At 31.9% G+C, this 27411-nt stretch overlaps 1 protein-coding gene across 4 annotated transcripts; it reads right to left on the bottom strand.

Moving 5' to 3' along the window:
* Nucleotides 1-281: 281 nt before the first annotated feature.
* LOC142221909 (serine protease ea-like) lies at nt 282-27411 on the bottom strand. 4 transcript variants are annotated; one of them, XM_075291780.1, is made up of 6 exons: nt 27288-27411; nt 26812-27003; nt 3644-3843; nt 3387-3576; nt 625-1225; nt 282-564 (listed from the first exon to the last, which is right to left on the bottom strand). In XM_075291780.1, exons 2-6 carry the CDS (start codon nt 26891-26893, stop codon nt 432-434), a joined length of 1206 nt encoding a protein of 401 aa, XP_075147895.1. In that variant the 5' UTR covers nt 26894-27003; nt 27288-27411; the 3' UTR covers nt 282-431. The 4 variants fall into 4 exon arrangements, with proteins under 4 accessions (XP_075147895.1, XP_075147897.1, XP_075147894.1 ...); XM_075291782.1 differs by having other exon boundaries at nt 26812-26938; nt 27288-27376; XM_075291779.1 differs by having other exon boundaries at nt 27178-27375.

Here is a 27411-nt window from a genome sequence, read left to right as displayed (position 1 = left end):
GCTTTCGATGAATCTTGTTGATACGTCGATGGTTTGCTCAGCCACTGCTCTAAATCAGCTTCTAAAATGTCTTCCTGAATTCTTCGAATTTACTTTGACGCCGCTACTTGGTTATGAGTTTCTGCTCGGTCGGATTCTCAATTTTTCGCTTCTTTTATCGTATTCCATTTGTGTAATATATAAATATTAAATACTACTTATATACCTATAATGTTGATCATGTATTCCATATATAAATTCGCTTACCACTCGGAGCATTTGAGAATATAACATTAAGTCAATTTCCTTAGTTAAGAAGGAATGTCAAAAATTTATTAGTGAAATGTTTTCAAAACAATTTTAAAATATTTAATGAAACACAATACATATTTACAGTACAAAAAATTTATGATTACATGTGAGTCTAGTGTATATAAAAATATAGTCTATGCTTAAGGTTGAATGGTCTGAGTTATCCAATCAATAAAACTTCCAACTCTTGTATACACACCCGGCCAACCTTCCAGACCACATGGTGTGGGTCCAAATGATACAACACCAGCCAGAAAATAATACGCTCGAACACTAAATGATAAAAATTAGTAAGTAACTAAGTGTACCAAAAATTGTAGTCGATATACGAACCGATTTGTGGTATCTAAACTAATCAAAGGACCACCAGAGTCACCACGACAAGAATCAATACCCTCCTGGCCTCCAGCACATATTTGCGATTCCTCGAGATTAATGTTTTGTTGCATGTACACTGCACTACATTCATCCCTGGTGTGGCCCGAAACGGATGCTTTTAACTTTAATTCCGATACAGACGCATTTTCCGTTTTACCCCAGCCCGCTACATCCATCACAATACCATCAAACGTTGCCGATCTCAAACTTGGGCTAATGGGAAGGCATATGGGTCGAATGAAATCCGTGTATACAATGTTTCGTTCCAAACGCAATAAGGCTATATCGTTGGCTTGATTTCTCGAGTTAGGATCATATTGAGGATGTGGTATGGCCCGTTCAACTCTTAGATCTATATGTTCGGGGGCGCAATCTTTCTCGCCTCTTATATCTACTTCGCAATCAGGATTTGTTGTTAGGTCCCATTCTCCCAAACGAACACCCGTCAGTCGCCAATCCGAAGGAATTGATTTACCATTGACGCAATGAGAAGCAGTTATAACATAGCGATTATTGATGAGAGAACCACCACAATGATGACCTTTGCCATTATTACCTTGAAAAAAAGGGAAAACGTATTATTGATGCTCTCGACTCGATATGAATTGTTATTTAGTTGCATAACATAGTTGTTTCAGCGGCTTTTGTCCGCTGAAAAAAGGAAAGCAATTTTTGTTTGCTAAAACGTACATAATTTTCAAAACCAATGAGTAAAGTTGAAGGTCGAGTAAGGTCCACTACATCATACCCACGGTTTCCACTCGACCTAAAAATAATCTACCAAAATTTGAAGAAAATTTTGCAAAAAAATAAAAAAAAACCAAACAAAAAAAAAATTTATTTTACAAATTATTTTTTCTATAGAAAATATTGTCAAAATTTTATTTCTATAGAAAATTTTCTCAAAATTTCATTTCTATAGAAAATTTTGTCAAAATTTAATTTCTATAGATAATTTTCTCAAAATTTTATTTCTATAGAAATTTTTCTCAAAATTTTATTTCAGTAGTAAATTTTCTCAAAACTTTATTTCTATAGAAAATTTTGTCAAAATTTTATTTCTATAGAAAATTTTGTCAAAATTTTATTTCTATAGAAAATTTTGTCAAAATTTTATTTCTATAGAAAATTTTCTCAAAATGTTATTTCTATAGAAAATTTTCTCAAAACTTTATTTCTATAGAAAATTTTGTCAAAATTTTATTTCTATAGAAAATTTTGTCAAAATTTTATTTCTATAGAAAATTTTGTCAAAATTTTATTTCTATAGAAAATTTTGTCAAAATTTCATTTCAATAGAAAATTTTGTCAAAATTTTATTTCTATAGAAAATTTTGTCAAAATTTTATTTCTATAGTAAATTTTCTCAAAATTTTATTTCTATAGAAAATTTTCTCAATATTTTATTTCTATAGAAAAGTTTGTCAAAATGTTATTTCTATAGATTTTTTTTTTCAAAATTTTATTTCTTTAGATATTTTTTTCAAAATTTTATTTCTTTAGAAATTTTTTTCAAAATTTTATTTCTATAGATAATTTTCTCAAAATTTTATTTCTATAGAAATTTTTCTCAAAATTTTATTTCAGTAGTAAATTTTCTCAAAACTTTATTTCTATAGAAAATTTTGTCAAAATTTTATTTCTATAGAAAATTTTGTCAAAATTTTATTTCCATAGAAAATTTTCTCAAAATGTTATTTCTATAGAAAATTTTCTCAAAACTTTATTTCTATTGAAAATTTTCTCAAAATTTTATTTCTATAGAAAATTTTGTCAAAATTTTATTTCTATAGAAAATTTTCTCAAAATTGTATTTCTATAGAAAATTTTGTCAAAATTTTATTTCTATAGAAAATTTTCTCAAAATTTTATTTCTACAGAAAATTTTCTCAAAATTTTATTTCTATAGAAAATTTTCTCAAAATTTTATTTCTAAAGAAAATTTTCTCACAATTTTATTTTTATAGTAAATTTTGTCAAAATTTTATTTCTATAGATAATTTTCTCAAAATTTTATTTCTATAGAAATTTTTCTCAAAATTTTATTTCAGTAGTAAATTTTGTCAAAATTTTATTTCTATAGAAAAATTTCTCAAAACTTTATTTCTATAGAAAATTTTCTCAAAATTTTATTTCTATAGAAAAAATTCTCAAAACTTAATTTCTATAGAAAAATTTATCAATACTTTATTTCTATAGAAAATTTTGTCAAAATTTTATTTCTATAGAAAATTTTCTCAAAATTTTATTTCTATAGAAAATTTTCTCAAAATGTTATTTCTATAGAAAATTTTCTCAAAATTTTATTTCTATAGAAAATTTTGTCAAAATTGTATTTCTATAGAAAATTTTGTTTCTAAAGAAAATTTTCTCACAATTTTATTTTTATAGTAAATTTTGTCAAAATTTTATTTCTATAGTAAATTTTGTCAAAATTTTATTTCTATAGTAAATTTTGTCAAAATTTTATTTCTATAGAAAATTTGTTAAGTACCTCTTAGTTGAAGGGGAATATTTTTCAAAATGTAACAAAATATCAAGAATTATATCAATCTACCAAACAGTAAAAAAATCTACCATTTTTGGTAGAATTCAACCAACTGTGGCAACCAAATCTCCCTAAGCATTTTCGGGAATTTTATTAAAATAGGTTTGAGAGATAAATCAAAATCTCATACGATGCACATAGTGCCGATGTTTTATTTAAGTGTACTTACCCTTTGTATACTCGATTAATGCCATCCAAGGAAATTCATCAATTTTAGTTTTATTGCCACCATAGATGCGATTCGACAAAACATTACCACACTGACCAGGATGTGGTAAAAGATTATTGATGAGGGCGGGCGGCGATGTTGGAGCGGGTGTAACTGGCTGAATTTGTCGATAACGATCTGGACAACATATCTATAAAGCAATTGCTAACAGTTCATACAGTCTATGGATTTTGTATCATTGTGAAATATTCACTTACCAGAACTTTTCCATTTTGATATCCACATTGACTTCGACTTAAATACAGTCGATCTGCATCTCGCAATGGCTTTGCTGTCAATACGTTATATAGATATTTACAATCGTTCAGAACAATGCAAAGTGCTCTTTCCCGATTTGGTGTTATACAACGTCCAAAATTTGGAACATCGGCCTGTTCGTTCGGAAAGTTGAAAGTTTCTGTTGACAAATTATGCAAAAATTAACTTAATTTTATTTAAAAAAATTTATGTTGTTGTTTATTATTGTCAAATGTGATAAAAAAAAAAACAAAAAAAAACAAGGAAATTTTAAATACATATTGTAAGCATACATTTTTGATACCATATCAACTCCTTCAAATTTATTGGGTAAAATATATAAATAGAAGACATATTTTTTAATTTATCGTTTTTATTATGTTATGATACCCCATGGTTTAACATCTTTGTTTGTTTCAACGAAACTGAAATATGTTTAAAAGTAAACAAGTTTAAAAAAATAGCAGGCAATGTTTGCTATTTTAGCAAACAGAGATTGATATCCCCTTTTAAGCAGAATTTTTGCTGTTTTAGCAGTCTTTCCAGGTGTGTCGACTAACAAATTTCTTTGCTTGTACATTTAAATCTGAACCAACTTGGACAAACTTGTTAGACTTCCACAAATTAGAGGTGTGCACGTGACACGAAATTGTCGTGAATCACGAAAAATCATGTGACTCACGCGTGAGTCGTGAGTCACGCTGATGGCAACGGCGTGAGTGTGCGTGATTAACAAACCAACAGTCGTGCGTGAGCGTGAGTCACGAAAACAATATCTTCGTGAGTGTGCGTGAGTACAGATTTTCTTTTCGTGAGTGTGCGTGAGCGTGAGTCCTACCAAACAATATCGTGAGTAAGATTTTTCCGTCGTGAGTGTGCGTGAGTAAAATATTACTCACGTGCACACCTCTACGACAAATCTCTGAAGTCACATAAGTGCATATCGGACGAAAGATATATATATGGGAGCTATATCTAAATCTGAACCGATTTTGACCAAATTAGGTACCCCTTGCAAGAATTTTAATTCTACTCTATGCAAAATTTCATATAAAGATGAGTCAAACTCTGATTTCTCGGGTCATACAAGTGCATATCCGGCGAAAGATATATATGGGAGCTATATCTAAATCTGAACCGATTTCAACCAAAATAAACATGCATAGCTAGAATATCAATTCTATTCTCTGTGGAAAATTTCTCATACATCGGAGAAAAGCCTTGGTTTCTACACACAAATTTTTTTTTTCTGATTCAATCACGAAATTAATTGATCCAATTAATTTTTAATTGAAATGTCTTCAATCACAGAAATGATAGTATCAATTAAAAAATTAATTGAAGGTCAATTAAAAAGTTAATTGATCCAATTAAAAAATTAATTGATACTATTATTTTTGTGATTCGTTTTTGTTTCAATTAAAAAATTTGTTGAATCAATTATATTTTTAATTGAATGTTTTTTAAAACTCAATTAATATTTTAATTGGAAAAATTTTCGTGAAATTTTTTTGTATGATCATATGAGTGTAAATCGGGCGAAAGGTATATATGGGAGCCAGTGTTACCGTTGTGCGACTTTAGTCGCATTTTGCAATCTTTCTGACGTCATGCGACTTCTTTTTAAAATATGCAAAATGTGCGACTTTAGTCGCATGCGTGTCGCACAAAAGGGAAGTGCTTAAATTTTAAGCAAGTTTTTTAAGTGGGAATTCATCGCCGTGCGTCTTACGCGAAGCCACTGTTGTGCAATGGCCCGCCTTGTATACAAAGGGTCATGGATTCAACCCCAGTTTCGACCAAAGAGCAAAATGTGTTTCTGTTGTGTATGCTGAATGTTTCAAAGCTCCTCGAAGTACTTCACCGCAATGTGAGACGCCAGAACTCGGCTATAAAAAAGATTTCACTTTTCAATGACAAGTTGTCATTGAGCTAAACATAGAAGCACACATTACTAAGAGAGATGTAAATCGCGTATGGTATCACAATGGACACCTAACCTACGATCAGGGCTGCCAATAAAATTTCAAGAATAATCGTCACTTTTTTCCGAAAAAATCGTCACTTCCATTTTAAAAATCGTCAAGAAATCTGCAATGTTAATAATATTAAAACAAAACTAAATTTTTGATAAAAACAAAAATATTTATTTCATACAAAGAACAGAAAATTAACACAACTATGCATTTCAACAACAAAATCATAATGAATTCAGTCTTGTATAAAAATAAAATAAAAAAACACATTTTTATGCAATACTATGCTATGCAATTCCAAAAACTGTATTAAAAATACAATTTTGCAAAATTTTCTGAGAAATAAAATTTTGCAAAAATGTTCATAGAAATAAATTTTTGCAAAAATTTACTATAGAAAATAATTGCTAAAAATGTTCTATAGAAATAAATTTTTGCAGGAATATTCTATAGAAATAAAAATGTGCAAAAATTCTCTACAGATATAAAGGCTTGAGAAAGTTTTCTATGGAAACAAAATTTTGACAAAATTATCTATAGAAATTAAATGTTGATATAATTTTTTATAGAAATACAATTTTGACAAAATTTTCTATAGAAATAAAGATTTGACAAAATTTTCTATAGAAATAAAATTTTGACAAAATTTTCTATACAAATAAAACTTTGACAAAATTTTCTATACAAAAAAAATTTGGACAAAATTTTCTATACAAATAAAATTTTGACAAAAATTTCTATACAAATAACATTTTAACAAATTTTGCCGAAATTTTCTATTGAAATAAAATTTGAACAAAATTTTCTATACAAATAAAATTTTGCCGAAATTTTTTATTGAAATAAAATTTAAACAACTTTTTCTGTAGAAATAAAATTTTGACAAAATTTTCTATAGAAATAAAATTTTGACAACTTTTTCTGTAGAAATAAAATTTTAACAAAATTTTCTATAAATTCCATATAAAACATTTCTTTCGAATAAAACAAAATTTTGGTATATACTAATCATTTAATCAACAACTTCAAGATATTTTTGTAATTTGGTAGATTTTTGATACAATTTTCTTCAAATTTTGGTGGATTATTTTTGGCACGAGTGGCAACCGTGATACTAATACTGTAGATGTAAAATGAGGTAGAGCTCCTACATGTATGAAATCTCTAGCAAAAAGTTGCAATTTATCTATCTGACTATTGTCAAATGAATTCTCTCTTTTGCTGGCTCTAATTGTGTAAACGAACCGCTTCTTTTCCAAATTTTTGAACCGAGCTAATATCGTCATTTTTGGGGCAAAAATCGGAAAATCGGCATTTGCTATTTTTTGTGTAAAAAAATCGGCAAAATGCCAATAAATCGGCAAAATTGGCAGCCCTGCCTACGATACCTAACCTACACGGTGTAGGTCCTCTAGCCCCATTCGAGTACCCACTAATTTTTGATAATTATCACAAATTTTTGCTGGAGACGTTCGTTTACTCCAAAAAGCCAGCAAAAGTGAGCCAGAGTGAAATCAAATTTGACAATTGAGAAATAGAGAAGATGCTAGGAATTGTTTTTCCCAGTAACATCTTGCAAGATTTAGCCGTAAGCAAATAATACATGCAATATATTTAACAGAGTCAATTAGAAGTGTAGTATAAAACATAAATATTTTTGTTATTTTAATTGGCTGATGGTAAATTGGCACTGGATGGCGTTCTCGTACATTTCTGCTAATTTTAGGAAGGAGAAAAAAATAAATTTTTACTTTATTGCAAGTTTACGTTTTACTGGATTTTATGTTAAAGGGACTGTTCCTTTATTGTTTTTGTGTTGATTTATAGAACATTTTGTGTAATAAAAAGATCTCAAAAACCCTGTAGGAAATTGAGGTGACTTTAAGTTAATAAATTGTTAGTCATAACTGAGTCACAGGTGACTCAAATCCTAACTCATTTCCCATGTAAAATCCTATTCAGTTTTAACACGTGTTGCCATTGGAACGAGTCAGTCCTCACTCAAACCTGCATAAGCTTCAGCTAACCAAAAGATAGCTCAAAGTGAGTTAGCTTTAGGTTGATAATAAAGGGTGATTCTTTTGAGGTTAGGATTTTCATGCATTAGTATTTGACAGATCACGTGGGATTTCAGACATGGTGTCAAAGAGAAAGATGCTCAGTATGCTTTGACATTTCATCATGAATAGGCTTACTAACGAGCAACGCTTGCAAATCATTGAATTTTATTACCAAAATCAGTGGCAGAAAATCCGCTTTTTTATCGACAAATTTTGTTCAGCGATGAGGCTCATTTCTGGTTGAATGGCTACGTAAATAAGCAAAATTGCAGCATTTGGAGTGAAGAGCAACCAGAAGCCGTTCAAGAACTGCCCATGCATCCCGAAAAATGCACTGTTTGGTGTGGTTTGTACGCTGGTGGAATCATTGGACCGTATTTTTTCAAAGATGCTGTTGGACGCAACGTTACGGTGAATGGCGATCGCTATCGTTCGATGCTAACAAACTTTTTGTTGCCAAAAATGGAAGAACTGAACTTGGTTGACATGTGGTTTCAACAAGATGGCGCTACATGCCACACAGCTCGCGATTCTATGGCCATTTTGAGGGAAAACTTCGGAGAACAATTCATCTCAAGAAATGGACCGGTAAGTTGGCCACCAAGATCATGCGATTCGACGCCTTTAGACTATTTTTTGTGGGGCTACGTCAAGTCTAAAGTCTACAGAAATAAGCCAGCAACTATTCCAGCTTTGGAAGACAACATTTCCGAAGAAATTCGGGCTATTCCGGCCGAAATGCTCGAAAAAGTTGCCCAAAATTGGACTTTCCGAATGGACCACCCAAGACGCAGCCGCGGTCAACATTTAAATGAAATTATCTTCAAAAAGTAAATGTCATGGACCAATCTAACGTTTCAAATAAAGAACCGATGAGATTTTGCAAATTTTATGCGTTTTTTTTTAAAAAAAGTTATCAAGCTCTTAACAAATCACCCTTTATATGAGCATACTATGAGTTAGCTCTTAACTGATTAGTTTATGGTGAGCTCTTTGTGGATAATAAAATATTTTGTTTTTGTTTTATTATTTTTGATTCATTTTATTTTGAATTAATTAAAAATAATAACAATTCAGATTTTTTTAAATTATTTTACAATAAATAAAATATAACGTAAGTAAAAATTCGGATAATATTAGTTGAGTACATCTTGTCTTGAGTTTGAGTGTTGTGTTAATTTTCTCGTTTAACTCAGAGGGAGTTGTACCTACTTTTGTAATGACGCACACTGAATGGAATTGGCATTCGTCAGAGAAGTCCAAAAGGCTTAGATGTATTTCCCAATATCTTAGTCCTCAAACAGCCATTTAACACTTTTATTCGAAGTTTCCATTTATTCCTTCACTGATAATGATGGGTTCTAGTGGAAATAAGGAAAGTTTAATTATTAAATTGCGTTAGAATTATGCATTTCTATGCTACTTACCGCTAACCGGGACAAAAAATTACAAAAGTTCTCTGAAAATAAAAGCTAAATTGAAACAAATATAAAAAGCCAAATCCAAATTGACAGTTATAGAAGTCAACACATATTTTTTGTTTGTTTATTTGAATTGTTTCCATGACTTTACTTCACTTAAATATGCATCAGCTTAGAGTGAGTAAAAAGGTAACTCATTGCTGATCGAGAAAAAGTGAGTTTGGGAAAAATTCAACTGACTCAAGACTGCATAAATAATGAGTTAGCTTAAAGTCGCCTCAAATTAGTTAGCAAAAAGTTAGTTTGATTTTGAGTGAGTTCGAGACATTCCTACAGGGAATGTATGCAACTTTTTTATTATTATGCCACTTTTTTGTGCGATCTTTTTTTGAGTATGCGACTTTTTTTTCGACTTTTTCAAAATTTCCAACGGTAATACTGATGGGAGCTATATCAAAATCTGAGCCTATGTCAAACAAATTTGGAACACGTTACGACACTAGAAATAGTACTCCTTGTGTAAAGTTTATAGCAATTCAAGGTAAATATCTAGCTTCTGGGCTCATATACGTGCATATGGGTGCTATATCTAACTCTGGCCCGATTTCTTCCAAAATCTGGGGTCTATTCTGACACATAATTGTGCCAAATTTGAAGTCGATTGGACTAAAACTACGACCTAGACTTCATCACAAAAATGTATTCACAGACATGGCTAGATCGTCTCAGGGATCGGTATTATTGCCAAAAACACCAGGTGTCGTCTCCTTCGTGACAACTCATGCAGTACTCTCAAAAAGAAGTTTACTTGTATCCAAAAAGGGACCCACCGTGGTGCAATGGTTAGCATGCCTGCCTTGCATACACAGGGTCGTGGGTTCAAACCCAGTTTCGACAAACACCAAAAAGTTTTTCAGCGTTGGATTATCCCACCTCAGAAATGCTGGTGACACACTGAATAGTTTCACTGCAATGTGGAACGCCTTCGGACTCGGCTATAAAAAGAAGGTCCCTTATCATTGAGCTTAACATACACTGAAAAAAAATTTACGTGATATTAAAGATTACGCAACCTAAATTTTAGGATGCGAAATTTATAAAATATTAAAGACAAATTTCTTTAAAATAATGAAATTTTAATTAAAATAGAGTTTAAAAACTTTGCTTCAAAAAAAATTTTTTTTCATTAAATTTATGATACAAATTTTGTAAATTGTTTATTAATAAAGGTACTCACGTACAAACAAATGCTAGTTTAAAAATCCAAATTATAATGGATACAAAGTAAAATTTTTTTCATAAAAAAACTTTAAACCAAAGATGCAAAATCCTCAAAATAAGTCATAGCCTACATTTGTCAGTTCAAAGACATGCAACTTTAACGGAAGAACGCAAATTTCCAAATGTATGTCCCAAATTTAATTAAAAAATTGAAACAATGATTATAAACTTTCTTTTAATTAAAATTGCACTATTTTAAAGAAATTTGTCCTTAATATTGTGTAAATTGCACATCCTAAAATTTATGTGGCGTAATCTTTAATAGCCACGTATATATATTTTTTAGTGCAGTCCTTGTAATTCAGCGCACCTTTTTTTATACAACCCTATCAAGCAATGACGTGTTATTTTGGAAATCAGAAGTCATCCCTGTTTAGATAAAGCCAAATTTTCTTACACAGAAAAAAAAGTAAACTACATTATGGGAAAAATGAACTATCTCGTGCGAAAATTGAACTAAATTGTATGCCCAATTTTGAAATTCTTTAAATTTACGAAAATTTTCGAACATTTTTGAATTTTTAAATACCATTTATGAAATGCATCTTTCTCGAAAAGAAAAATGAACTAAAAATAAAGAAAAAATCTTAAGCGCCAGATCATTCCCATTTTAACAACGCTGTAGTTTTAAAAATAAATTAAAACAAAATAAAATTTTTGCAATAAATATTAGTTCATTTTAGAATCATTATACCCTTCACCACTACTGTGGTTTTGGTTAAGTTTGTGCATTTGTATGTAACGCCAAGAAGGAAACGTCTGAGACCCATCGTTTAGTAGATCGCCTTAGAATTAAATTCTGAGTCGATTTAGCGATGTCCGTCTGTCTGTCTGTCTGTCCGGCCGTCTGTCTGTATATGTAATTTTGTGTGCAAAGTACAGCTCGCAGTTTAAGTCCGATCGTCCTCAAATTTGGCACAGAGTTTTACATTGACTCAAAGACAATCGCTATTGATTTTGAAAAAAAAACCGGTTCGGCTTTTGATATATCTGCCATATATATATCACCGATCTGGTCATAATTGACGTTTTTTCTCAACATTTCGGTCAACCAAATATTTTGGGGCTTTCGAAAGATATGCGAAATATCAGCCAAATCGGTTCAGATTTAGATATATCTCCCATATATATCGTTCATCCGATTTGAACTTATATGGCCTCAAAAGCCAGAGTTTTGACCTGATTTGCTTCAAAGTTTGCACAAGGAGTACATTTAATAGTATCATTAAGTGTGCCAAATTTCGTTGAAATCGGTTCAGATTTTGATATAGCTCCCATATATATTTTTTGTCTGATTTTCACTTATATGGCCAAAAAAGCCAGAGTTTTGTCCTGATTTGTTTCAAATTTTGCGTGCGTATTTTGAGTACGTTTAATAGTATTGTTAGGTGTGCTAAATTTGATTAAAATCAGCTCAGATTAAGGTATAGCTCCCATATATATCTTTCGCCCGATTTAGACTCATATGGCCTCAAAAGCCACAGGTTTGCACTGATTTGCTTAAAATTTTGCACAAAGAGTACGTTTAATAGTATCGTTAAGTGTGCCAAATTTGGTTCAAATCGGTTCAGATTTAGATATTGCTCCCATATATATATATTTCGCCCAATTTACACCCATATGACCATGGAAGCTAAAATTATTCTCCCATTTACGTTTTTTGCCGAGATAGCAGGATTATTATTCTAACTATGCGTGTAAAATTTGGTCAAAATCGGTTCATATTTACATATAGCTCCCATATATATGTACGCCAGAGTAGGGGAAATATGGTAGAATGTTTCGAATTTTAGACCAATTTCCAATGGGGGTTTCCTCCAATTGACTGAGAGATTGATTGACAGTTTCCACAGAGAACACATTTAATATGCTATTTAAGTGTGTCATCTTGATCTAATATGGCCAAAATATCCACATTTTACATAAAATTCTGTGATGATTTCCCCATATCGTAGTCATAACCTACACACTGTAATGTCAAACTTTCCACAGAATGATCGAATTTTAAATAAAGCTCCGACTTGTGGAAATATCGCCCGAATTGGCCAAATAATATACGAGTATAACAACCCACAATTGACCACATATATTGGCGAGATTTAACCAATATCCTTGTAAAATCGCCACTGCTGAGTAGAAAAATTGTAAATATTACTCAAATTGTCCTATATCTCGAATACATAACAGGTTGGCTGATAAGTCCCCGGTCTGACACATAGATGACGTCGCTAGTATTAAATGCATACTATTTTTATATAGTACCAACCTTCAAATGATTCGCGTCAAAATTTGACGTCTGTAAGTCAAATAGTTTGTGAGATAGAGCGTCTTTTGTGAAGCAACTTTTGTTATTGTGAAAAAAATGGAAAAAAGGGAATTTCGTGTTTTGATAATAAAATACTGTTTTCTGAAGGAAAAACTACGGTGGAAGCAAAAACTTGGCTTGATAATGAATTTCCAGACTCTGTCCCAGGGAAATCAACAATAATTGATTGGTATGCAAAATTCAAGCATGGTGAAATGAGCACGGAGGACGGTGAACGCAGTGGACGCCCGAAAGAGGTTGTTACCGACGAAAACATCAAAAAAATCCACAAAATGATTTTGAATGACCGTAAAATGAAGTTGATCGAGATAGCAGAGGCCTTAAATATGCGGAAGCTCTGTGCAAAATGGGTGCCGCGCGAGCACACATTTGACCAAAAACAACAACGTGTTGATGATTCCGAGCGGTTTTTGCAGCTGTTAACTCGTAATACACCCGAGTTTTTCCGTCGATATGTGACAATGGATGAAACATGGCTCCATCACTACACTCCTGAGTCCAGTCGGCTGAGTGGACGGTGACCGGTGAACCGTCTCCGAAGCGTGGAAAGACTCAAAAGTCCGCTGGCAAAGTAATGGCCTCCGTTTTTTGGGATGCGCATGGAATAATTTTTATCGATTATCTTGAGAAGGGAAAAACCATCAACAGTGACTATTATATGGCGTTATTGGAGCGTTTGAAGGTCGAAATCGCGGCAAAACGGCCCCATATGAAGAAGAAAAAAGTGTTGTTCCACCAAGACAACGCACCGTGCCACAAGTCATTGAGAACGATGGCAAAAATTCATGAATTGGGCTTCGAATTGCTTCCCCACCCACCGTATTGTCCAGACCTGGCCCCCGAAACTGAGGCCTATTTTGAGGTAAAACCGAAGGAGTACTACCAAAATGATATCAAAAAATTGGAATGTCGTTATAATCGTTGTATCGCTCTCATTAGCGTAGCTAGACAATTTTCCTAGGGGGGGCTATAGCCCCCCTAGCTAAAACTTTATAGACTGAACTTATAGGTTCAACTAATGTTTTATTTCATAAAATTGAATAAAAAAATAGACATCAAAATAACTCGACAATCAATTTATAATAAAGCAACCAAAAGTACCCTACGGGGAAATTGGTGCAAATTGCCATGACGAACCTATCACAGAACTGCTACCTGTGCTCCAGTTAGTTGCAATTTCCACATTTAGTGAAATAAAATTATCAGAATAACCTTTTGTTCGACATATTTCAAAAGTTTTTTTTTCATTTCTGGTTCGATTAGTAGCCCAAATTGAAATAGATTTCTATGAGTTTGTCCGAGACTGGTTCCTGAGGACCTGTTTATGGGTTGCTCCTGCTAAATTGTCCCAGGACGTGTCTTTTGGGATGTGTCCAAGACGCGTCCTAAAATGTAAGTTTACTCCGTCAATGACAAACCCATGTTAAAGTGGACGGTCCCTTCCATACGTTTTGATCAGAACTGGGACTGGTCCATACACACCAGGGACTAGTCCTGTACCAGTTCTGTGGTTGATCCATTTCCTGTATGGTAGTTCCACACTTTTCCCAGCAAAAAATTGGGAGTTGTTCTAAAGGCACAACTTTAAATGCACTTCCAAATATGTCTTCACAAAGAAGTTAACTATTTTAACTACACAGGAAGTTTTTTTAGTACAATTTTTTATATTTTAATGCGTAATTTTTTGTTTTCTTTTTTCAAATAGTTTAAAAAAAAAGAGTAAGAATAAATAAAATGGTACAAATTATTCAAATTTTGCCACAAAAATGCTAAATCCATTATAGAAAAATCGATAATATTTGAAAATATTCGAGGGAAAACGTTTCAAACAAACGTTAGAATGCATTAAAAATCATAAAAAAGTATACAAATTATTTATTTGGGAAAATATCACAACATTTTTAATTCACATTCAAAACACTGAATTCGGATCACACCTCAAGAAGTGATGCAAATTCATTGCAACGGTTGTTGAAACGGTGGACATTCGTTCTATGTCAAGTTCATATTACATTCATCGCTTCTCCGCCAATTTTGTACCACTTCCAGACCCAAAAAGAACATTTTCACTTCTTTTTTGTCGACGCTTTTTTGCAGCATTATTAAGATATTAATTTATGAAAGAATAGTTTTAATATCAATTACTATTTTTTATTCAACTAAATCATAAGTTCAACCACAGCTTTATTTCATAAATATCAGACTTGTACCACAACCCAAGTAATTCGATTGTGCATGAAAGTCTTTAGTGGAACTTTGTGCGTTGTACGAGTATATACTTGTTTAATTTTTATAAAAATGTAAAATCGTAAATAGGTTTTCAAATTCTGGGGGGGCTAAAATTTTTCTGGGGGGGTCTAAGCCCCCTCCCCAGAGGCCTTCCTACGCTTATGATCGCTCTTGAAGGGAACTATGTTGAATAATAAAAACGAATTTTGACAAAAAAAAATTGTTTTTCTTTGTTAGACCGTTGACTTATCAGCCAACCTGTTATGTATTGCCCGATAAATCATAAATGCTCTTTTGTATTTGTATATGGGAATATAAACCTTGATAATAACTCCCAACAAATTTGAAGGAGTTGAGATGGTAACACAAATTTTGGTCTACATAATGGTGAAGGGTATAATATAGTCGGCCACGCACGACGTTAGACTTTACTTACATGTTTTTATAACATACTTTTTTTCTGTTTATAGACTTTGCAACCACACACAATTTTTGAGCAAATACAAGACATATTCTTAACATATTTTGTTTTTATTATCCCAGAAAAAAAATTTGGAAGTTCTTCTTAAGGCACAAATTTAAATGCACTTCCAAAAATGTCCTCCCAAAGATGTTCTTTATTTTAACTGCACAGGAAGTTAATTTGAGTCAATCTTTTATAATCCGCTTTTTTCACATTTTTAATGGGAAATTTAAAATTTTATTGTTTCAAATGGGTTAAAAAAAGATTAAAAATTAATAAAATAGTGCAAATTATTTAAATTTTGCCGAAAAAAATGTTAAATCCTTTCTGGAAAAATTGCGAATTTTTGAAAATATTTGATGTCAAACGTTCCAGACAAGCGTTATAATGCATTAAAAATCATAAAAAAATTTTAAAAATTATTTATTCGTCAAAATATCACAAAATTTCTTTATTCACATCCAAATCACTGGATTCGCATCACACCTTAAGAAGTGATGCAAATTCAGTGCAACGGCTGTTGAAATGGTGGACATCCGTCCAATGACAAGCCCATGTTAAAATCATCGCTTCTGCGCCAATTTTGCACCACGTCCGGATCCAAAAAGAACATTTTCACTACTTTTTTGGCGACGCTTTTTTTGCTGGGATGTTACGAAAGTCCCTAGTTATTGAGTTAAAAAAGTACACTCAAAAAGCATTGAACCCTCCCTCTAGGGCACTATTTTAGTTCATGCACGGATGAAAAAGACTGTTTTTCATATGTTTGGCTATAAACATTATATGTTTGGAACACAAATTTTAAACACAATATTTTTGAGTGCAAGCATATAATGTTCATAAACTAGCATAACATGTTTGGGACATATATGTTAATATGTTAGAACATATTATGTTTGGGGCATAAAATGTTTGTAAATATAATATGCTTGGATGCAAACATATATTAATTTAGAAATAGCCTATAAACATATATGTGTTTAGTAGCTTGGAGCGCTATTTAACAGGGAGCGATATTGAATTAAGTTGGTGGTTGTTGCTTGTTATTACAAAATTAACATTTTATTTTTCCTTGGGCAATTGATCAGCTATTTCTTTGATCCTTACAAACTGTGTGGTCCGCTGTTCGAATCCCCGTCCGGCAAAAGGTAAAATTAAAATAAAAAAAATCATACAATTGAATAATTTCTTCTACAATGTTTGTATTACAGAAAAAGGTGCTAAGAACTAAAAAATCTCGTGGAAGTGAGAAAGATGTGGGGGAATATACAATTGGGCAGAAACAAAATTTTGAGCATTCAGGTCGAAAACCTATGTTGTTAGCACCTATATTACCTGTTTATTTTCATAATTCATTATGATTGTAAATATATAAATAAATAAATAAAATTTTGAGCACAATATTGTTTGGGAGAATTTTTTTAAGCATATAATATTTTTGGGTGCAAAATGCTTCCAAACATATTATATGTTCACATAATAACATATTGTTTTTTGGAAGACAACATTATTGAATTTGGATGTAAAAATACAAAATGTTTGGAACTTAGACTACCCAAACATATATAGTTTAGACCAATATGCTTTCAAACATATTATATATTGGAAGAGATCAAACATATAAATGTTTGGGCAATACCCAAAAATGTATATGCTTGAAGCAAAATATGTTTGGGAGTATATGTTACAGAAGCGATTTTTTGTGAGCGTGTGGAAATTATTATGTGGTAGTTAAACTTTCTCCAATATGAGAAAGTTTCCTTGACTTTAATATTTTTTGTAATCGTTAAATGGACTAAAAAAATAAAATGAAGCATAAAGATTTACTAAATTTATATTTACCACAAAATTGTTCCGAATTTCTTGAAATTTGTAATTTTTTCCACAATTAATTATGCCCAATAAATTTCATTGAATTTCTCGAAATGTTTACTTATATTTATGATATCGGCATCTGTAATATAGTTTAGTAAAAAATTTCTACAATTAAGCAACATTTTCCTTGCTAGCGGATTCACTTTTTGTTTGAGTATATACAATCAACAGACTTTTTTCTATTTCAACACCCTTTTCTGCTGTATCTACTAATAAATTTCATTACGTGTAGGGTTCATGTGATGGTGTTGAAGAATAGAATTTGGAATTTTTTTCCATAAAGCAGTTTTTGAATTATCATGTTTTTTTTAGATAATATACGCGGTGAAATCTAATATTCGGTGCCATTGTCAATTTCGATGTTATTTCAAAAATGTTTGTATTTTACTTCTTTTTATTAGTTATTTTGTTTACAAAATAAAAGATTATAAAACGAGTTTTAATATTATCATGAGGCAGATGAGTTGAGTAAGCGCAAACTTGTCGCTAAAACAAAATAAAAATATGAATAAGAAACGGTAATATTTATTTATAGGTTGCAAAATTTGTGTTATATCTCTTATTGTATAAAACCCCATGGATTTTATTAAAACATTATCATTTATTAATACATTATGGAAAACCTACATAGTGCCATATTTGCCATGTTCTTCTTGCATGCTGGAGGTTCGAATTAAATTTTATACTCGGATACAAACACCCACATTTTTCAACGGTGGTTAAACCCCTCAACAATGCTGTTGATATTTCGAAGTAATTAAGCTTTGTAAAACTTCTCTTTAAGTCGTGTCTAATAAATTATGACAAGCCCATGTGGATATTATGAACAAGTTTTTTTAAATATATTTTTTATTTTTCAATCTGAACCGATTTGTGTTATATGATATTTTGCAGATTTAAAAGTTTATGTAAGATCGATTAATTTGTGAAAATCGGGAAAGTCTATCAGTGTTTTTGAGATATGGAATTCTGCTAAATTTAAATTAAATAAAAATAAATAAATAAAAATAAAGATTATTTAAATGAGAATAGGAAAGCAAAATTTCTGTAAATAGAGCCATACACTGAAGAAAAATTCGAATTGCAAAAATGTTTCTTTGCTCTAATAGGATAGGTATAGTGGCAACCCGATATGACAGGATCACTTATGCTATGGTCACACTGGGCAAATATTTTACAAACCAACAGACATTTTTAGCATATTGGATATCTATCATCATTGAAGGAATATTTTCTAAAAACCGTATCCAGATATTTGGAAAATAGTTATGGAAAAATGTTTGACACTCATTTTGGTCAAATATTTGCCTAGTGTGACCATGGCCTTAGACTATTCGGTCCATTGTGATACCACTGTGGTGAACATCTACTTATCACAGAGTGCTGTGCGAACGGCGTGAAACCACTTAGCGAAGCTTTGAACACACACAGAATGTCACCAGCGTTACTGAGAGAAACTTTTTGGTGTTCGGTCAAAACTGGGATTAAACCACGGCGGGCATGCTAACCGTTGCATCATGGCAGGAGTGGAAAATGCAATACTATTGTAATTTTTCAATACTTTTCCCCCTGGACAGTACCGTAGTACCCCCGCGATTGATTTAATAATTTTTGGTGTATTAATGTGGAAACAGGGTACATTAATAAGGTACACTCGCAAAACAAGTTTAGTTGAATTCAACGATTTTGATCTTCCCTTTAGGATAGTGGTATTGAGTTCGAACCGTTTCTTTAAAATAAAGACACTTTAGGGAGATATATAGGTTTCCAGCAAAAAAAAAATGGAAGTTGTTCCACAAACATTTCTTTTTAAGGGCATCCTAGGATCCTTCATCAATTCTTTCAACTTCTAATGAAGTTCTTTTGAACCAGTCATAGAAAATACGCTATTTGGCAGTTTAAAGTCAACATTTAAATTTTAGACAAATAAATGTCGCACAAAAGAATAGAAAATAGAGGTGTGCACGTGACACGAAATTGTCGTGACTCACGCTGAGGGAAACGGCGAGAGTGTGCGTGAGCGTGATTAACCAACCAAATGTCGTGCGTGAGCGTGATTCACGAAAATAATATCTTCGTGAGCGTGCGTGAGTAACGAATTTCGGAAAAACACGCTCACGAACATAAAATGCTTAGGAGTTGATTTCATTTATAATTTTTGTGATATCTTAAGTGTTAAAAGTTTTATAACGCTTTCGATTTTAATCATACTCATGTTTTCAGTCAGGTTCTGTAGGTAAATTACTCATAAAATTATTCGTGAGTCACGCGGTTTTTCGCGAGTCACGACATTTTTCGTGAGTCACGACATTTAAATGATTTTCGTGTGTGAGTGTGCGTGAGTAAAAATTTTCCTTTCGTAAGCGTGCGTGAGCGTGAGTCCTACCAAAAAATATCGTGCGTGAGTGTGCGTGAATAAGATTTTTCCGTCGTGAGTGTGCGTGAGTGTGAGAAAAATATTACTCACGTGCACAACTCTAATAGAAAATCAACAAACAAGTAAGAGGGGTTTTAGACGATGCAATTGGTTGCGTGCAATTTTTTGTATTCTCTTTTAAAGTTGCTTCTTAAAAACTTCAGCATTTATACGTTGAAAATTTTCATGCAATCGCTTGAAATTTCAAGTTTCAGAAATGTCAAAAAATTGCAAGAGGAACGGAAAACATGAAATTTTTTCTACCCCCTTTGCTTCTCTACCCCGTTTGCCTACAAATAAGAATTGCGTGCAATTATTGCATGCAATTATTGCATCGTCTAAAACCCTTCTAAAAAAATAATGAAAATTAAATAAAAATTTCACCACCTGGGCCTGTTGACTTTTTCACTTTCATGGAAGTTCTTTTGAGAAGGTTTTACAACTTACGGCAATTTTCATGTAGCTCCGTTAGGCTTTAACTGTCAGTTAACAGAAAGTAAATTGGAAATATCTTTTCTCCAGTTAACTTTAACTGAAAAATTTCTAGCAGTTAAGCTCCTAACTGGCATATAGAATGTATAGGCAAGATGACAGATCGTTTTAAAAATTAGTTAGCTAACGTAGCACTAACGGAGCTTCATGAAAATGGGGGCTAGTAGAATTTTAAATTTTTTATTTAGTTTAAATGGAAAAACTACATTTCTACAAAAATATACGCCGAAATTAACAAAATAAAAACGATGTACAGCATAAAAAACAATCTTTTGATAAAACATTTTGCTTTTGGAACATGGTTGGGGTGATAATAAGCCTTCTCTGCGTCATCTCGACTTCAAGTATAAATTATGCCATATTTGAAGTAAAAATCGTCATTAGTATAAAGTCTTAAAAGATGTCTACTACCCAGCAAAAAAAGGCGTCGCCAAAAAAGTAGTGAAAACGTTCTTTTTGGATCCGGAAGTGGTGCAAAATTGGCGCAGAAGCGATGAATTTAACATGAGCTTGACATGGGACGGATGTCCACCATTTCAACATCCGTTACACAGAATTTGCATCACTTCTTACGGTGTTATCCGAACTCAGTGTTTTGGATGTTTGAAACGCTTGACCTCAAATATTAAAAAAAAAAAATCGAAATTTTCCCAAAATATAAAACAAACGAGTTTTAAAAAAATTAAATTAAAAGAACTTCCTGCACACAAAAAAAAATATCTTTTGTCTTCAATCACGAAATTAATTGATTCAATTAATTATACCCTCCATCATAGGATGGGGGTATATTAACTTTGTCATTCCGTTTGTAACACATCGAAATATTGCTCTAAGACCCCATAAAGTATATATATTCTGGGTCGTGGTAAAATTCTGAGTCGATCTAAGCATTTCCGTCCGTCCGATCGTCTGTTGAAATCACGCTATCTTCCGAACTAAACAAGCTATCGACTTGAAACTTGCCACAAGTAGTTGTTTTTGATGCAGGTCGGATAGTATTGCAAATGGGCCATATCGGTTCACTTTTACGTATAGCCCCTATATAAACGGACCCCCAAATTTGGCTTGCGATTGCTCTAAGAGAAGCAAATTTCATCCGATCCGGCTGAAATTTGGTACATGCTGTTAGTATATGGTCTCTACCAACCATGCAAAAATTGGTCCACATCGGTCCATAATTATATATAGCCCCCATATAAACCGATCCCCAGATTTGGCTTGCGGAGCCTAAAAGAGAAGCAAATTTCATCCAATCCGGTTGTAATTTGGAACATGGTGTTAGTATATGATCTTTAACAACCGTGCCAGAATTGGTCCATAGCGGTCCATAATTATATATAGCCCCCATATAAAACGTTCTCCAGATTTGACCTCCGGAGCCTCTTGGAGGAGCAAAATTCATCCGATCCGGTTCAAATTAGGAACGTGGTGTTAGTATATGGTCGCTAACAACCATACCAAAATTGGTCCAATCACACAAAAATTGGTCCATATCGGTTCATAATCATGGTTTCCACTAGAGCCAAAAATAATCTACCAAAATTTTATTTCTATAGAAAATTTTGTCAAAATTTTATTTCTAGAGAAAATTTTGTTAAAATTTTATTCGGTTCATAATAAAATTTTCATCATTGTCAAAATTTTATTTCTATAGAAAATTTTGTTCAAATTTTATTTCTGTAGAAATATTTGTCAAAATTTTCTTTCTATAGAAAATTTTGTCAAAATTTTTTTTCTATAGAAAATTTTGTAAAAATTTTATTTCTATAGAAAATTTTGTTAAAATTGTATTTCTGTAGAAAATTTTGTCAAAATTGTATGTCTACTTTGTCAAACTGAATTATATACGTATTGGATCGATCTTTTTTGATTTAATATATACCACGTATGGACTTACATACAATTTAGAAGATGGTGTTAGGAGGTTTTAAGATACCTTGCCATCGGCAAGCGTTACCGCAACTTAAGTAATTCGATGGCAGTGTTTAGAAGAAGTTTCTACGCAATCCATGATGGAGGGTACATAAGCTTCGGCCTGACCGAACTTACGGCCGTATATACTTGTTTTTAATTGAACTGTCTTCAATCACAGAAATTATATCAATTAAAAAATTAATTGAAAGTCAATTAAAAAATTAATAAATCCAATTAAAAAATTAATTGATACTAATAATTTTTGTGATTGATTTTTGTTTCAATTAAAAAATTTGTTGAATCAATTAAATATTTAATTGAATATTTTTTTTTAAACTCAATTAAGACTTTAATTGGAAAATTTTTCGTGAAATTTCTTTATGTGTGTAGTTAAAATAAAGAACATCTTTGGGAGGATATTTTTGGAAGTGCTTTTAAAGTCGTGCCTTTGGAAGAACTTCCAATTTTTTTGCTGGATAATTTTGAATGCGTTTTAGCTTTATATACAGTTTACAAAAAAGGATCAAATTTAAGTACTATTTCAATAATATTAGAGATTTGTTTAAGATATTTTAGGAAATATTACATGTTAGCCTGATACCGAAACAGGCAATTGACGTCCAAATGGAAATGGAAAAAATAGGAAATATTGCCGTCAGTTCAATCACAATTGTTCTTTTTTTGCACAAAGTCTTGACGGTCAAACTGTTTTCATTGAAAAGTGTCTTTTATACTAAAAAATAAAAATTGTATGTGTACACAGAAAAAAACTTCACGAAAATTTTTCCAATTAAAATCATAATTGAGTTTTAAAAAATATTCAATTAAAAATTTAATTGATTCAACAAATTTTTTAATTGAAATAAAAATCAATCACACAAATTAATAGTATCAATTAAATATTTAATTGGATCAATTAATTTTTTAATTGACTGTCAACTAATTTTTTAATTGATACTATCAATTCTGTGATTGAAGACATTTCAATTAAAAAATTAATTGGATCAATTAATTTCGTGATTGAATTAGAAAAAAATTTTTTTGTGTGTATTTTAAAGCAAGAAATCTTTAGGCTCGCGATAATATGTTTCTTACACTGAAATAAATATTATGCAACCTTCACTCATAGAAAAAAGTCTGATAAAAACAGCAGTAAATGTCTGCTGTTATATTTTTGTACTTAAGGAGCTAACGAACAACAAATTATAAAATTTTTAGGTTATAAGTGTTTCCCCAAAGCATATTTAAGAACCAAAAGTAGTTTTTGGTATATTTTTGCATTATAATATATTTACACGCTCCTAAATGCGATCAGCAAACATTTTGTTTGCTGTTATGCCTCAATATGATAAATACGAGTATTCAGATTTTTGGGCAAATAATATAGATATTCATGAAATATTATTTTAATTGTGTTAAGATAGCTCCTAAGTTAACGTTTTTATTTGTTTCAGCCAATCTAAAACAATTTATAGCGTAATCGAGCTTAATGTTTGCTATTTCAACAAACAGTGACAACAGTGTTCACATTAAATTTAGGACACAAATCAAATTTGCATCCCTCCGATAAAGTCTTTGAAGTAACACAATTTTTCCTTAAAATAAGAAAAACCATTTTTGATTTAAAGAAATAATTTGAATTAACTGAGATATTGAATCTTTGGATCAATGATAAAAAAGCTTCAAATATAGGCTGAAGCTTATTTTGATGATTTTGCTCATTGGTTAATTTTTTCTTTTTTGAAATTAAGAAAACATTTCTTTTTTACATAACATTTGAATTTTTAATCTGACATTTATTCGTACAGGGATAACTTTGCTAAGAAAGACATTTTTTACAAAAGGAAAGTTTGTAAAAAGGAATATATTTGCCCGCAACATGGCTAACAACAACGAATTAGAGTTGGAAAATATAACGAAATCTAGAAGCAGTAGCGTATCTCCGAGGAAGAGTCGGTAGTCTTGGCGGCTCCATCGGTGGTTATGTGGTGTGGCATTGAGGAATGCGAAAGACTAGTCCCTATATTTAGCCCATCCCGTCCGGATTTAGTTTCGACTCGTGAATGCATTGTAAATGTGAAGCGTGTTAAGCAGCATCATCATTGTTTGCGGGTATAAACGAGAGAGAACTGCCATAGAAAAAAATTCAAGGAACTACTAACCAGGGCTTTTCCCAGTGAAGCTGATATATCTCCGGTTGACGTGCCGCGTAAAGAATCCACAGAGTAATGACGTTACTGGGTATATTGCTGAAGTTAATACGCCATTAGAGCTATTGGGTTATACCAACTCGCATTTGTCTGTTATGGAACAACAAACAAACCCTGAGGTGTCATACCCGAATTGGAATGGATTGTTTTGGTTTCCTGCACTTATGGTAAGGTCGTAAGTATAAGATTAATTGTTCAATTGGAATTGGACAGCATGATCAAAGTTTGCTTCCTGGATGTATTCCAGGTTAATGGAGTTTGGATTTTGTTCCATGGTTATTACTAGGTTGAGCGGCTCTGTAGAGGTATTCCACATTGAGCGATGGTTTGCGAAATTTTGTTCCCTGGTTGTTGTCAGGTTGAACGGCTCTGTGATTGTATGTTAGTACACATTATGCAATGGTTTATTTCGTTGTTCCCTGGATATTGCCAGGTTGAGCGGCTCTGTGATGTTGATTCACATTTTTTTGAGTGTATAGAAGGCGCACTGATCATGAACATTTCTTTAAACTGAATGTAAAATTTCCAGATTTTACTTCTCGTAGTTATTTTAATAATGGGGGTAAAAATCTTCAGATTTTAGATTTCAAATCAAGGCGTCATTTCATCATTTTTCTTGCACACTTATGATTCCCCCCCAAAAAAATCAACCAAACAGGGTTTTTATAAATCTGATCTAGTCATCGTACGTAGAATCTTTAAATTTCTCTTCGGGAAGCGTACTGGTTGAACTGATCTGCTTAGAAGAATATCTGTCGTCATACCCCCTGAAATTCTATATATTACCAAGTAACCCGCTACGACTAAGAGTTTTCGGCGGAAATTATTATATTTGATTCATGGTGGTGGGTATTTAAGAACTCACTGTTATATATACTTGTCTCTTTTATGAGATTTATGATATCGTAAATTGTACTTAAATAGCAAATAAGGTCAACAATATTTTTATACCCTGCGCCACACTGTGGAACAGGGTATTATAAGATAGTGCATATGTTTGCAACACCCAGAAGGAGACGAGATAGACACATGGTGTCTTTGGCAAAAATGCTCAGGGTGGGCTCTTGAGTCGATATAGCGATGTCCGTCTGTCCGTGAACACATTTTTGTAATCAAAGTCTAGGTCGCAGTTTTAGTCCAATCGACTTCAAATTTCGCACAAGTATGTGTTTTGGCTCAGAGTAGATCCCTATTGATTTGGGAAGAAATCGGTTCAGATTTAGATATAGATCCCATATATATCTTTCGCCCGATATGGACTAATACGATCCCAGAAGACAGAGTTTTACCCCAATTCGATTGAAATTTTGCACTATGAGTACAATTAGTAGTGTAGTCAAGTGTGCCAAATTTTATTGAAATCGGTTCAGATTTAGATATAGCTCCCATATATAGCTTTCGCCCGATTTACACTCATATGGCCAAAGAGGCCAATTTTTTTCTCCGATTTAGTTGAAATTTTGCACAGGAAGTAGAATTAGCATTGTAGCTATGCGTGCCAAATTTGGTTGAAATCGGTTCAGATTTAGATATATCTCCCATATATAGCTTTCGCCCGATTTACACTCATATGACCACAGAGGCTAATTTTTAACTCCGATTTAGTTGAAATTGAGCACAGGGAGTATAATTAGCATTGTAGCTATGCGTGCCAAATTTGGTTGAAATCGGTTCAGATTTAGATATAGCTCCCATATATATGTTTTTCTGATTTCGACAAAAATGGTCAAAATACCAACATTTTCCTTGTAAAATCGCCACTGCTTAGTCGAAAAGTTGTAAAAATGACTCTAATTTTCCTAAACTTCTAATACATATATATCGAGCGATAAATGATAAATAAACTTTTGCGAAGTTTCCTTAAAATTGCTTCAGAGTTAAATGTTTCCCATATTTTTTACTAACATTGTGTTCCACCCTAGTGTATTAGCCGACTTAAATTTTGAGTCTATAGATTTTGTAAAAGACTATCAAATTCTGTCCAGATCGAGTGATATTTAAATGTATGTATTTGGGACAAACCTATATATATAGCCCCCAACACATTTGGCGGATGTGATATTGTATCGAAAATTTAGATTTACAAAGTGGTGCAGGGTATAATATAGACGGCCCCGCCCGACTTTAGACTTTCCTTACTTGTTTATTTTAACAATGCTTTATAGAAATTTAGAATATGAAGTACAATTTATTTAGTTTTTCACATGAAGTGGCTATTTTTTCCCATACTGTCACTAGTCTTCCTGAGAACCTAGAAATCACTACTCTCATCCGATTTAAGTGCAAACTTTTCCCTTGCTCTTTTTTCCGACTTTATTTTCTATTTTTTTTCTTTCCATAACAAGAACGTATAGGTTTTTAAAAACATTTGTCTCTCTGGAAAGTATTTGTCGTTATGAGATGGTATACTATTTTATAAAATGAGCGATATGTTTTAAAATATTATACAAAATTTATGTACTTACGTGCATAAGTTATTGAATTTTGTAAAAATAAAATTAGCACAAAAATCATTATAGCGCCATTAATTAAATATGCCTCTGCCATTTTGCTACTGGCAAGATTGGTAGTAGTAGAATGGTACGATGAATGCTTTCAAATGTAAATCAACGGAAGAATTTATTATTCAGATCACAGACTACGCTTTTTCAAAAGAACTATGAATTAAAAAAAAATTAAATATCAACGAGAAGTATTTTTGTTTCGTAAAGAAGTTCTAGCACGCACACACAAACACATTAACAAATTATGTATATTAGTTTAACATGAATTTATAAATTAAAACATTTTCAAAAATTTTAAAAATTATTAACATAAGAGTTATATAGAACCTTAAGTTAATTGATTGCTCCTTTCTCTAGGTTTTGATTTTGTTTAATATGAGAGCGTTTTTGTTTTTTTTTGGTTTATGGTGAGAACACGATTTTGTTGTTTTTCTTACACCTATATCCCGTTTCGTTTTCACAACTATTTTGATTATTTTCACCGCAGCCGGCTCGAACGTTTTAACCGTTTAAGCTTAGTTTGCAAACTGAGTGGCGAAAAATTGATTTGTTTACCTTTTG

The sequence above is a fragment of the Haematobia irritans genome, chromosome 1 (assembly GCF_050003625.1).
Source record: "Haematobia irritans isolate KBUSLIRL chromosome 1, ASM5000362v1, whole genome shotgun sequence".
Lineage (NCBI taxonomy): Eukaryota > Metazoa > Arthropoda > Insecta > Diptera > Muscidae > Haematobia > Haematobia irritans.
The sequence above is the reverse complement of the archived record's forward strand: the minus strand, read 5'-3'. Positions and strand labels throughout refer to the sequence as shown.

Coding starts and splice junctions, on each gene's coding strand:
- LOC142221909 (XM_075291780.1), bottom strand. CDS start 26,893: ATGGCAGAGGCATATTTAATTAATGGCGCTATAATGATTTTTGTGCTA. Junction 3,844..26,811: donor AAATTCAATAACTTATGCAC/GTAAGTACATAA, acceptor ATTTGTCAACAG/AAACTTTCAACTTTCCGAAC. Junction 565..624: donor AGTTTAGATACCACAAATCG/GTTCGTATATCG, acceptor TTTATCATTTAG/TGTTCGAGCGTATTATTTTC.